The 14,416-nt window shown below is 42.1% G+C and overlaps 1 protein-coding gene across 1 annotated transcript; it reads right to left on the bottom strand.

The window, feature by feature from the left end:
• Positions 1-1,807: 1,807 nt before the first annotated feature.
• On the bottom strand, positions 1,808-12,776 carry LOC122562931 (hyaluronidase-1-like). The gene is made up of 4 exons (XM_043716231.1): positions 12,685-12,776; positions 9,745-10,726; positions 5,741-5,830; positions 1,808-2,779 (listed from the first exon to the last, which is right to left on the bottom strand). The coding sequence occupies exons 1-4, from the start codon at positions 12,774-12,776 to the stop codon at positions 2,462-2,464; spliced, it is 1,482 nt and encodes a 493-aa protein (XP_043572166.1). The 3' UTR covers positions 1,808-2,461.
• Between the last annotated feature and the right edge of the window lie 1,640 nt (positions 12,777-14,416).

Consider the following 14,416-nt stretch of genomic DNA (forward strand, 5'->3'; position numbering starts at 1 on the left):
TTTCCTGCAATCCAAACACCTCATCTACTATGTCATTGCTCTCGATGTGGTCTCCTCTACACTGGGGAGACAGGACACCAACTAGAGGCATGTTTCAGAGAACACCTCTGGGACACATACACCAAACAATCCCAATGCTCTGTGGCCAACCACTTCAACCCCCCCCTCCCACTCTGCCAAGGATGTGCAAGTCCTGGGCCTTCTCCACTGCCAGATTCAAGCCCCCAGATACCTGAAGGAAGAATGGCTCATCTTCTTCCTTGAGACCCTCCAACCACTCAGCATCAAAATCTACTTCACTAGTTTCCTAATGTCCCCTCCCCCATCCTCATCCCAGATCCAACCCTCCAAGTCAGCAATGCATTCATAAACTGTCCTACCTGTCCATCTTCCTTCCCATCTATCTGCTCCACCCTCTGTTCCGATCTATCACAAATCACCCTTACCTGCATCTACCTATTGCCTTCCAAGTTACCTTCCCTCCAGCCTCACCCTCCCCTCCTATTTATCTCTCAGTCCCCAGCTCACCCCATCCCCAAACATTCCTGATGAAGGGCTTATGTCCGAAACGTTGACTCTCCTGCTCCTCGGATGCTGCCTGACCTGCTGTGCTTTTCCAACTTTTTGACTCTGATTGCCAGCATCTGCAGTTCTCACTTCCTCCTCTTGATTTAAAAATGATCTCCCCCTTGTGGTATGCCTTTCTCCCAGATCAAATGTTTTAAAAGGACCTAACTTAGCCTGGCTTTCTTGAGTTAACAAAAGAGTAATTTTATTCATTACTAGAAATAAAAAGACATAATAAAGCAACACACACGCACACACACACACACACACAGATTAGGAATAAGAAGTGAGTCCAAACTACATAAAAATTAAAATATGTATGAGTCAGTCTTTCTGGGTGGTTTGTGAAAAGTAGGTAAGAGTGGAATGTTGATGGCTGAACAGTTGATTTCTCAAGTTGATTTTGAAAGTAGTCCCACACTTCAGCTCTTTCACCACAACACTGAAAGTTTTTCCATTTCATGTATTTATCCAACTCCTTTTTGAAAATTTAAAAACCAATAATTTAAAAGCATTTTGAAACTATTTGATAAACAATTTTACTTGTAAAATGACAAAGTTCAAATTGATTACATTGTGCTTATAGAAAGCTGCAATATTTGCACAACCTTGTATTATACAACATTAAACTTAAAGTTTTTTTTATATATAAATAAAAATAAATTAACTAATGAACTCGTAATGGAATGTATGTGTTAGCATTTATTGCAGACAAATAGCAACTAAGAATAAAATAATGATAATCCAAAAGAGGGCATTTGTGCAAGCAATGACTATAACTGAAAGACACTGTGGAGTCTGAGGAATTTCTTTATTAACTCCCTAATCTCTGTGTGATCCTGGCTTGCAAGCTCTCATTCCCACTGCTGTGGTGGGCAAGGAAACTGTGGACCTCACCTACGTCAAAGACTTAGAATGTATTGATACAATAGAAAGGGAAGCAGCGTTTTCATTCAGAAACTTCAGAACATAATACACCAGTCTCATAAGGGAGTTTGCTGAAATGTGTGAAAGGCATTGGGTGTATTTGCTTACATTATACCAGATAACGAAGCAAGACAGGAGCTTGACTAACATCAGCCTGGAAATTCTAAATCTTCAATATGGAGTTTGATTCTGTGTGCCCTTTGCAACTATGGGGTCAAAATCCCAGAACTCTCTTCCTGATATCGCCCTCTCCGGTGCTTAAGTGAACCAGATGGGCATTTCTGACAATCAACTAATGGAGTCATAGTCATCATTAGATTGTTAATTCCAGATTTTTATTGAATTCAAATTCCACCATCTGCCATGGCATGGATTCGAACCCCGGTCACCGGAGCCTTAGTTGCGTCTCTGGATTTACAGATTTCATGCTGACAGTTCAGTGCCATATGGACAGAATGCCACACTGTCTTTTGGATGAGATGTTAAACTGACACCCCTCAGTCTGCTATAAAAGATCTCATGGCACTATTGAGTTTTCCTCAGTGTCCTGGCCAATATTTATCCCTGTATCTACATCATAAAAGAGGAGGTGTCCTGGTCATTATCATACTGCTGCTTGTGGGAATGTGCTGATCTTACAATAGCTCTCCCATTTCCCACATTACAACATTTGATTGAACTTCAAAGAGTAGTCATTGACTGTAAAGCGCTTTGAGATATCCAGTGGTTGTGAAAAATGCTATGTAAATACAAGTCTTTCTTTTCCCTTTTTTTCCTTCGTGTCACGTTCACATAAGCCCATTTTTCAGCAGGGTGATCAAGAAAGCTAATCTTCACCTCCCCTCTTTGTGCCATATTTGGTGAAAGTGATCCTTCCCTCTACATTTAATGTAAAATCTGACAACTAACAATTTTAGTTGAAGCATGTTTCTTGAAGAATGCGTTTCGTGCTGAATCAACATGAAGTTCAGTTGTGTTGGCGAACAGGGGACTGAAAGTCACAGTTTTTTCCAACATAGCACTGACAGGTGAATTTCTCAGCCAGGTACAACAGGTCACTGAAGGATTCTTGGCCTTTTACTGAAAGCTGCCCATTTCGTTTTCTGTGTATCTTGAAGCTGCTTGGGTTCAAGTGGAGGTAGTCGCTGGACTCCCAGTTCTTTCTTAAACACCTTCCTTTGTTGCTGCACAACGCCCTGCTGCACAATCTGGCTGCACGGGTTACATTTAAGATGTAGCGACCCAAGACATCGTCAATAAAACTCTGCAACACTGAGCACGATTGCTGCGGAAACAAGTTAAGTGCAGTGAGTGTCTCCACAGTGAAAGGCGCACAAGGGAGACAGTAAGTTTCACCAGCTTTTCTTTTACTTCTTTCATGGGATGGGGGCGTTGCTGGCCAAGCCAGCTTTTGTTGCCCATCCATAATTGCCCAGAGGGCAGTTAAGAGTCAACCACATTGTTGTGGGTCTGGAGTCACATGTAGGCCAGACTAGGTAAGGATGGCAGATTTCCTTCCCTAAATGATGTTAGTGAACGAGATGGGTTTTTCGGTCAATCGACAATGTTTCATGGTCATCGTGATTTGGAGACGCTGGTGTTGGATTGGGGCATACAAAGTTAAAAATCACACAACACCAGGTTATAGTCCAACAGGTGTATTTGGAAGCACTAGCTTTCAGAGCGTCGCTCCTTCATCAGGTGATCGTGGAGAATAAGTCTTACAATCTTATTCTCCACAATCACCTGATGAAGGAGCAGCGCTCCGAAAGCTAGTACTGCCAAATAAACCTGTTGGACTATAACCTGGTGTTGTATGACTTTTAACTTCATGGTCATTGTTAGACTCTTAATTCCAGATTTTTATTGAATTCAAATTCCACCATCTGCCCTGGCAGGATTCGAACCTGTGTCTCTAGAATAACAGCCCAGCAATAATACCACTAGGCCTCCAAATCATGTACCCGACAGCAAGTTACACTTCAACAACCTGAAGAGAAAGGAGCAATAGTTCTGGGTGGGAAAGGAGTGGCTATACAAATTAGCTCCAGGGTACTGTAACATTGCAAGATGAACCATATGAACACACCATTCAATCCCCCCTACTCTACACTCCCATCGCCATGACAGTTAAAAGCAGGAGTCATCTCAGGCCACATTTACACTCTCCCAAATAGTAGAGTATTTACAGCCCAGTGAATGTTGGTGTATTTGAGGATGGTGTATTCAATAAGAAAGGCACCAAAAGCTACAGAGGATGCAAAAAATCTTGCTGGAGAGAACTAGAATCTAAGCCCAATAACAATATCAGACCTCGTTGGTGGATAGAATCTACAAAGATTAACAGGCACCAATAATTAACCCAAAACCTCCAAGTAGGGTCTCCATTCTGTCACTCCAACTTTTGACTTGAGCTGATTACTATATGCAGATGGAATTTATTTTGGTGATTCTGGTTTGAAAATGATTGTGCTTCTCAGATAATTTTATTTTCTTTGCCGGTGCTTCACCTTGTACCTCCAAAATATGTTTCCAATGTGACCCCAATTCAAGGCTTGAAAATTATCGTTACAAGTGAGTTGAGTGGGGCAGGTGGTGAGGAGAGGGGAAGTGGGCAATGATGATGGGAATGGTACATGGGTTGTTGGGGGGGGGCACCATGTGGGATGGGCGAGGTGGTCTGTTGGGTTTTGGGACGGGTGGACATGAGAGAAATGAGACGTTGGTGGACAGTTGTGGGACTTAGAATGGGGAAGAGCAATGAGGTGGGGGAAGGGTAGGCAGGAGGCATGATGGTTAGATTACATTCCCTACAGCATGAAACAGGCCCTTCAGCCCAACAAGTCCACACCGACCCTCCGAAGAGTAACCCACCTATACCTATTCACCTGTGACTAATGCACCGAACACTATGGGCAATTTAGCATGGTCAATTCATGCTAAGGCTGGAAGCGAACCTGTGACCCTGGTGCTGTGAGGTTGCAGTGCTAACCACTGAGCCACTGTGCTGCCAATCTCTTCAGGCAGATTGAAACAAATGCTATCTTTGCACTGGCTTCTCTTGGAGCAAGAATTAAGGACTAGGCCGTGACACAGATTTAAAAGGTCCTTATAGCTAAATGGTACTGTGTTGGAGTTCCACACTAGATATTGCAGTCTCACAGCTCACAACTCCTGAATCTCGCATTGTGACCTTTAGTTTGGGAAGTCCCAATAATTTTTGGTCCATTACAAACCAGATACTTACACACTTTTAATCTCACTTTTTTTTATTCATTCACAGGGATGAGGGCTTTGCTGGCTGGGCCAGTATTCAGAGAGCAGTTAAGAATCAATCACACTGCTATGGGTCTGGAGTTACATGTAGTTCTGACCAGGTAAGGGTTTAGATTAGATTACTTACAGCGTGGGAACAGGCCCTTTGGCCCAACAAGTCTACACCGACGTGCAACCCACCCAGACCCATTCCCCTACATTTTACCCCTGCCCCTTACACTACGGGCAATTTAGCATGCTCAATTCACTTTACCTGCACATTTTTGGACTGTGGGAGGAAACCGGAGCACCCGGAGGAAACCCACGCAGACACGGGGAGAATGTGCAAACTCCACACAGTCAGTCGCCTGAGGCGGGAATTGAACCCAGGTCTCTGGCGCTGTGAGGCAGTAGTGCTAACCACTGTGCCGCCCAGTTTCCTTCCACTAAAGCACATTAGTGAACTAAATGGGCTTTCCCCCAACAATTGGCAGTGATTCATAGTCACCAAGGCTCTTCATTCCAGATTTGTATTGAATTCAGATTCTACCATCCGCCATAGCAGGATTTGAATCCAGGTCCCCAGAGCATTATCAGACTCTCTGGTTTAACAATCGAGCAATTATACCATTTGGCCATCACCTCTCCCATCTATGGTAAAGGTTAATGTTGTTTGATGTTACCAGCAATTGACAGATGTACTTTGAAAGAACCAATGCAGACTCAATGACCCCATTGCTTTATATTTGGTACACTCTTAGTACCAGAAATATCAATTTTTTTAATGACTACTTTACAAGTTTCAGATTTCCTCAACCGGTTTTGTGCCATGTGACATCATTGCTGGAGTTTGGTTGATTATTTCTGAGTTCAGAGCTGATTGTGATCAAACATTTCTATTCACTTTAGGATGATGACAGAATGGGTATTCTGTTAAACAGCTGTAGCGAAGTGAATCATGAGGGGTGAAAAGCTTGGTAAGATAGCTTACTTGATTTTGAGTTATGTTTGAGCTTTCCCACACAACGATCCCCGCTGCTCCCAGAGAGGCACTTTCACCAATTGTCCTGATAAGGTCGTCCTGGGGAGAAATTTTGTAAGTTAGTTCTTCACACGAAAAGGTCAAGTAACGAAGCATGCCAACAGTTCTGGATTAGAGAGGTGAAAACACATAAGTTTACAAGACTTTTCGTTTTGCAAAGTTGATAGTGATCTGATTGGTTTATCATAACAAAAGTATGAGATAACCTCAATCATTGCAGACGACTTCAACTGGACAAATTGCATAAAACAAAATAAGTTTCTATGTGCGACCTAAACCAATGTGATAATAGTAATTCTTGTGCAATTTGTTTCTCTTCAGGGCTTGATTACACTAACAAGACTGACAGTCCAATGCAATACTGAGGGAACAGTGCACTGTCAGAGGGCTGCCTTTTAGAGGTGATATCAAACCGAGGTCCCATTTACCTCTTCGTGTGGTGTAAAAGATTATATGATATTACTTCTAAGATGGGTAGACGAGTTATTCCAAAGATCCAGTCCCTCTCATACCATCACTAAAATCAGATTATCACAATATTATTTATGGAAGTTCAAAGGATGTCATGTAATACAGCTGTCATGCTTCCTATATTACAACAGTGACTTCAAAGTCACTTAATTGGCAATAAAGCTCTTTGAGACATCTGGTCATTGTGAAACTTGCTACATTAAAGCAAGTTCTTCTTCCCCTTCCTGAATTGAAGTCCTGATTTGTCTGAACATATTGTTGACACATGTCATGATTGGCTATGAGGCGCCTCAATTCAGTGCTGCCTAATTCCTTCCAACTCCACACTCGCTTGGTACCGAAAAGACAATGTTCCAGCAGAACATGCACATTAGGTGCATTGGAAAGGGTCAGAGAATTGTTTATGTGAAGTGAAAAGCAGATAACCTGCAATTTCAATTCTTCCAATTTGGGGAAGAGGGTAATTAAAGTGTGGAACTCAAAGAATCCAAGAATTTTAATGGAGTCTTGTGTTGTAGTTCAGTCAAGGAAAACCAGATAAGACAAGACAGAGGATATCAACGGGAATACAACTGTAGACACAAAATAGAAAATATAACTTTCCCAGAGTGCTTCGTGTTTGGAGTAAACCTGCTATATGGGAAATGTCAGGTAAGATGCTCAAAGATGTAAGGAAAGAGTTTATGCTAAATGCAATATGAACATTGATGATTTTTTTTTTACTAGTGTCTAATTTTGGTTGTCCTTTTCTAACTGACAGCTGACAATAGTCACTTGGAAAATGTGTCCAACTGACACAATCCTAAGAACTAAGGATTAAGTTATGTTGGAATGGCAGCTTTGAAGTTTTAAGTGTTTCCACATCAGAATAATGTTTGCCAATTGACTAGTGGAATTCATCAAATAATGTTTGTAGCTGAGTTCAGCATCAGCCAACACTGAAACTCAAACTCCAAACCGCAGCATGGTAATAGGAACAATTTATTTGAAAACGAAGTGGGTGGTCAGAGAGGATTATCTCGGAGGGAATAGGTGGAGATAAAAGGATTAATGTCACAATGAATTGCAAACTGATTGTACATAACAGCGCAGTTGGCTTATTCAAATAAAACTTTCTCCTATAACATATACCCAAAGAGTGTTTTATTTCCCTAACACAGAGTGGCATGCAATGTAAAACTGCCTTTCCTGGTGCTCTTGTGGAATAATAAGTAATTCAAGTCAATCCATACAGCAATGGCATAACACACCCCTGGAACAAGTGGCATTTGAACCTGGGCCTCCTGGCTTAGTGGAGAAAGTGAGGACTGCAGATGCTGGAGATCAGAGCTGAAAATGTGTTGCTGGAACAGCGCAGCAGGTCAGGTAGCATCCAAGGAGCAGGAGAATCGACGTTTCAGGCATGAGCCCTTCTTCAGGAATGAGGAAAGCCTTGATTAATGCTTTGAGTTCAGAACTGGACTTGTTTTCTGCAAGTACATGAAGGCTGGTAAAAGGTAAGGATTGGATCCCAGTTCTATTATTCACTACCTGACTTTCCTCATTCCTGAAGAAGAGCTCATGCCCGAAACGTCGATTCCTTGGATGGTGCCTGACCTGCTGCGCTTTTCCAGTAACACATTTTCAGCTCCTGGCTTAGAGGTCAGGACACTTCCAATGTACCACAAGAGCTCCTACAAAGCAATGTAGATTTACTTTTTTCAATCAACCTGACCAAGATTGATGCATCTCTTGAGTAGGTGGGACTTGAACCTGAGCCAGAAGGGTTGCCCAATTCCAAGCAAAACCAGAAATTGCTGGAGAAACTCAGCAGATCTGGCAGCACCTGTGGAGAGAAATCAAAATTAATGCTTTGAATTCAGAACTGGACTTGTTTTCTGCAAGTACATGAAGGCTTGTAAAAGGTAAGGATTGGATCCCAGTTCTATTATTCACTACCTGACTTTCTGGAACAAATTATTTGGCCCCAATAAATACAGTCCTTAGACTTGCCAATGACCTGCCTGTGTCCTTTGGCACTTCCCTTATGTGCTAATAGTTTGGCTATCTCTAGCTGTCTACTGCACTCCATGGTGCTGTCAGTCACCCAGTTTACTACTGTCTTTTTTATATATCTCTGCTAAGCTTTACTCTCCTTTAGTACACAGCTGGGCACTATGCGGTAATGCTAAAAAGCATTTTCTTTTTAAAGCACAAATGAAATTTTCCCATAATTTATGAAAGTTGACATTAAGATTGGAAATGATACAAGTTATAAAACTGTCTGGGTCTGCTGTTGGTTCCCAGCCGACTAATGCTGATTTTTATGATTCTGTTCTTGCGTTAACATATCTGAATTGGACTGCTACCACTATTCCTATGTATCAACCCCTCTAGATCACTTTAGTTGCGCCATGCAGTACTTCCTCTTCCTGATAAGGATGCCCAGGTTGTTAGTGCTTTCATTTCACTTCCTGGTAAGAGATGAGTGGAGGTTGAAAGCCCCGTCTACAAATGAATAATCAATGGTCAAGAACTCATTGAATGGCTGAAAATTTCTGTCCTCAAACTCTGCATTCTTTCATTCATATGGTCAACTCTGGCAAGACCAACATCTCACCTTGGAGATGAATGTCAGTTGCCTCCTTGAACAGCTACAGTCCATGTAGGGTAACTGCACCCACAGAGCTCTTCCCTGTCACAGGGCTTGCTAAGAGTCAGTGTCCCATTAAGGCTAGATCAGGTAAGAATGGCAGCTTTTTCTTTCTCTGAAGGTGATGAGTAAATCACAACAATTCATTATTATTTACGTCGAGAAATTTATTCCACATTAAACTAGAGGGCATGGGTTTAAAGTGAGAGGGAAAAGATTTAAAAGGGACCTAAAGTGCAACTTTTTCATGCAGAGGGTGATGCTTGTATAGAATGAACTGCCAGAGGAAGTTGTACAGACTGGTACAATTACAACATTTAAAAGGCATCTGGATGGGTATATGAATAGGAAGGGTTTAGAGGGATATGGGCCAAATGCTGGCAAATAGGTCTAGACTAACTTAGGATAATTGGTTGGCATGGACGAGTCAGACTTGAAGGATCTATATCTCTTACTCTATAACTCTAATGAATTGAACTTAAATTCCTTCCCCAAACCGCTGTGGTAGGAATTTAAACCCATGTGACAGAAATAATAGTCTAAACTGTGGATGACTTAAATTGTTACATCCTGACTACCTCTTTGACTAAGCTACTGGTTTCTTGCACTTGTACTCCCTTTGAGACAGTATTAAGCTTTGTCTGACTACACAACGTACCATTTAAATATTGCAGGTGCCGAATAAAGGCAAGTTGTTATTAGTTTACATGAACCACTTTACTACTTCAGTTTTGGATAACTTCTGATGGGAATACCAAGTGTTTAGAATAAGCATCTATCAGTCAATAAGCCCATCACTTAAAATTCTGCTGCTGATTTGTGATTAGTGTTTGATGAATTATCTTCTTACCTCAGAGAGAGTTTCATTCAGAGAATCACGATAGACTACTCTGGTGTAGGGATAGACAGGGAGAGAATGGTTCTCCTTGGAAAATGCTGCCACTCTCATCGCCTCTCGGACACGATTCTGTACAAAAAGTTTTGCGTTGTTGGAAGACTTGAATATTCTGGACATATAAATACTAGGGTATAGGGCTGTGCTTTCTTGCCATAGCCAGAGGAGTTCATTGTTCCGTGATATTGCATGGGATGGACACCTCCCTGTGTACGTTCTGTGTTTGTTCTTGTGCATATAGTTGTAACAATGGGGGAATAAGTAATATCCCCAGAGTTGATTTGGTCTTAATTTCTTTCCCAGCTGCAAAGACTTTAATAGAAACTGTTTCGCAGCGTCTTCGAATTCAGTCTTGGCAATAGCAGCTGCCCTTTGCCTTGTTAAGGAAAGATCCCTTTGCTGGACTAATTCAATGGACTGGTGTTGGTAGATGAACTTGTGGTGCCAGTTTCGATCCCAAAGAGGCCTCCAATTTTCCCAGTCAATAATTGCTAAACCCCTGGACGTGTTGGATGGAATTAACCCTTCAATATCCTGTGCGGCCTTTTGCAAGTGCTCATCCATTTTGACCTGCTGTGGGATGCCACCATTGAACTCTTGACCAGTCAACTCATTATAGTGAGGATAGTAGCCAACCATGCCATTGAAGAAGATCCTAATGTCCTGCTGAAGCGGACTTCTTCGTGTGGTGGATACCATCGGAAAAGGTTTCAGATTGTAAGTCACTCCAAACTTCTTTGTGCATAGCTCCGTTGGTGCATTCCATATTGCAAGGAATGGAAAATTTCGTTTAAGTGGAAGCGCAGTCTTAAGTTGCAGCTGGCTGAAGCAAAATGGGATGAATGAGAGGTGCCAAAGAACTGCCAAACCATTAACGCAACCACTGAAACTCCCTAAAAGGTTGAATGAGTCCTTCATGGCAAAGATGTTGCAGCTTCTAAGAAAATAATAGATGAAAATGAAAGTTGTCACATTTGAAAATGTATTCGTAAAATCTTATTTAAAATTTAAATCCAGCAAGGTGTGTTGCACTTAAGTAACTTTCATAGATTCCATATAATGCAGATAGATGCCATTTGGCCCACTGAGTATGCACTGACCGTGTGAAGAGTATCCCACCCACAATCACTGCCTCCCCCCATCCCCTGTAACCCTGCATTTTGCACAGCTGACCTACTTAGCCTGCACATCCATGGACACTACAGGCAATTTAGCGTGGCCAATCCACCTAACTGCACATCTTTGGATTGTGAGAGAAAACTGGAGCACCCAGCAGAAATGCATGCAGACATGGCAAACTCCATACAGACAGTATGGCTGGAATCGAATCCAGGTGTCTGGCCCAATGAGGCAGCAATGCCAACCAGTGTGCCACTCTTATCTTTATCCCCAAGTCTGATATACTAACATATAATTGTTAGTCTACCAGTCAGTCAAGTTAAAGGTTGCATAGTAGAAATAAAAATTTGCAAAATATACTGATGAAGAGGTACTCAGATGTTTGCAGTTCTGGTCTCCATGTACATCAGCAAGCTCTGCAGGCAATTCCAACAAAGTCCTCACCTTGGATACACTGCAGTGGAATCCCTGTTTGTGACCTCACCCACCAGTTAGCTGATACTTGCCTCATCCCTGAATGTGGTGATATCCTTGTAACTAATCCATCTCCTCACATCCTAAGTTGTCCTAATCTCTATGTCACACTGAGTTGTATCTGTAAAAGGATATTATATATATTTCGGTTTTGCCCTTCCCCACCTACCACTGCCCGCCACCTCTATCCTCTATCTCTTGGCACTGTTGTACCTTCTTCCTTTCAGCAAGCTATGAATTGCCACCTCACATGGGGTAGGGTAGCATCAAGAGATGATGGTAACGTAGTGTTACTTAATTTCAAATGTGTAGCATAAAGTTCAGGTACTAACACTATTTTAGAGGGTAGATTAGAGGCAGGATCTGTATGCGATGAGACATTTAAGTAATGGGTGTGGATGTCACAGGCTGAAGCAGTATTTATTGGCCATTCCTAATTGCCCTTGAGAATGTAAGGTGAGCTGCTTTCATGAACCACTGCGGTCCATGTGGCAATTTTAGGGAGGGAGTTCCAGAGCTTTGACTCTCAGTGTCACTGAAGGAACGGCGATATAGTTCCAAATAAGGATAATGTGCAGCTTGCAAGAGGAACTTGCAACTGGCAGCATTCCCATAGACCAGCTGACTGTATCCTTCTAGGTGGTAGGGGTTGTGGGTTTGGAAGGAGCTGTTGAAAGAGTCTTGATGAATTGTTGGATTGTATCTTGGGAGTGAATGTTGAAGGTATTAGATAGGGTGCCAAACAAGTGGATTGCTTCATTCTGGATAATGTTGAGCTTCTTGAGTGTTTTTGGAGCTGCACCCATCCAGATAAATAGACAGCACTCCATCAAACTCCTGAGAGTCTTTGTAGATAGTGGACAGGCTGTAGGAGTCAGGAGGCGACTTATCCACCAAAGAATTTCCAACTTCTTACCTGCTCTGCAGCCACACTGTTCACATAGCTGGTCCAGTTCAGTTTCTGGTGAATGGTAACGCCCAAGATGTGGTTGTTTGAGGATTCAATGATTGCGCTGCCATTCAATGTTCAAGGGGTGATGGTTGGACTTTTGCAGGAGATGGTCATTGTCTGTCACTTGTGGGGCATGAATGCTACTTGCTATTTATCTGGGGCAGGGTCAAAGATAGTGTAGGTGCTAAGTTGTTAGAGGGTGAAGGTGTGCACAGGTTTGCTAAGGTACTCAAATGAAGACTTTGATGGGACATCACAGGAACATTGATGGGTATACACAATTAAATACTGAGTATAGTAAGAGACCAGATTTCCTTCAGATAACTAGACTGGTGATGTCCAACACCAACTTGATACAGGAATTCACATAGAGCTTGGAGCTCAGCTTTTCCAGTTTGGAAGTGATGGTCAGCTCTTCTTTCATCCTTGTGGATTCAACCATGATGTGTGCGATAATCAATGTCAGTGCAAGCATCAGTAAACCAATATCTGAGTGCTTCAGGAAACTGCTGTCATCTTTGCCGTAGATTAAAACACTTCAACAATCTTCATCAGATTACTAGGTTTACTGACATACTGACCTTTGACTTGTGGCAATGACTCTGTAGAACATCAAGTTCTGTCCTTTCTTCCATCCCGTCCACTACATGCAGGTTTTTTTGTTATAAGCAGGAAGATAACTATTTACATAGGGTTTGAGCCTGCACTTTTAGTGAAAGCTTTATTTCAGTTAACCACACTCCACTGATATCTTTTTCCATTTTGTGTTTTTATATCTATCCAGAAGTGAGAGATCAAATGTTAAGGAAGAGTATACAGTTAATGACAGGACCCTGAACAGCATTGATGTACAGAGGGATCTTGGGGTTCAAATCCATAGCTCCCTGAAAGCAACCACACAAGTAGATAGGATGGTAAAGAAGGCATATGGCATATTTGCCTTTATTGGTCAGGGAATTGAGTACAAGAATTAGGGTGTCATGTTGCAACTTTATAAGATTTTGGTTAGGCCACACTTAGAGTATTGTGCTCAATCCTGGTTGCCACATTACAAGAAGGGTGTGGAAGCTTTAGAGAGGGTGTAGAAGAGGTTTACCAGGATGCTTCCTGGATTAGAGTTGTGAGCTATAAGGAGAGGCTAAAAAAACTCTTGAGCTGTGGAGGCTGAGGAAACTTGATAGAAGTCTATAAAATTACGAGATACATAGATAGAGTTGACAGTCAGAATGTTTTTCCCATAGTTAAAATGTCAAATACAAGGGGCTATGCATTTAAGGTGAGAGGGGGAAAGTTCAAAGGAGATGTGAGGGGCAAGTTTTTTATATAGAGAGTGGTAGGAGTCTGGAACGCACTGCCAGGGGTGGTGGTGGAAGCAGATACGATGAGGGCATTTCAGAGACTTTTAGATATGCACATGAATATGCAAAGAATGCAAGAAGATGGACCAAGGGCAAGCAGAAGGGATTAATTTCATTTGGCTTCATGTTTGGCACAGCATCGTGGGCCTGCACAACTGCACATTTCCTTTTCCCAACACCAAATCACCCCTTTTCAAAATACTTTATTAACAACCACTAGTAAATAATCAGTGTTTCCAACCAAATAATGTTATATGCAAAGCCCATTAAAGGTAATGCAAACCGCCAGAGGGGAGAGAGGGAGAAGCAGAAGGAGAGAGAGGGGGGTGAGGGGGCTAAATCAAATGGGAGTTGGATGGGGTTTCCATAGATTATTAGCTCTTCCATATTTATACAACCAATCAATGTCTAATTAACCCTTGACTAATATATTTATCACCACTTCATTGTTCCATTAGGTTTCAAGCAGTACTTCAGACTTTATTAGATGACAATATCTGCTCTTACCTGTCAAACTAGCAAACCCAAAATGTTGTTGTCCAGGCTGAGATGGTGTGGTCTACTACTGTCTTATAGTTAGACTTTAATTTGTCCTCCAGGGCCATCTGCAGTCTTTGTCACTGTACGTTAGCAGTCTTTCACTAGCCATACTGCAGCCACTGGGGAAATCCTGCACAGAAACACTGCAGGCAAAGTCACCCATGAGACGGCACGCAAGAGAATG

The sequence above is a fragment of the Chiloscyllium plagiosum genome, chromosome 26, assembly GCF_004010195.1.
Source record: "Chiloscyllium plagiosum isolate BGI_BamShark_2017 chromosome 26, ASM401019v2, whole genome shotgun sequence".
NCBI classification, from domain to species: domain Eukaryota; kingdom Metazoa; phylum Chordata; class Chondrichthyes; order Orectolobiformes; family Hemiscylliidae; genus Chiloscyllium; species Chiloscyllium plagiosum.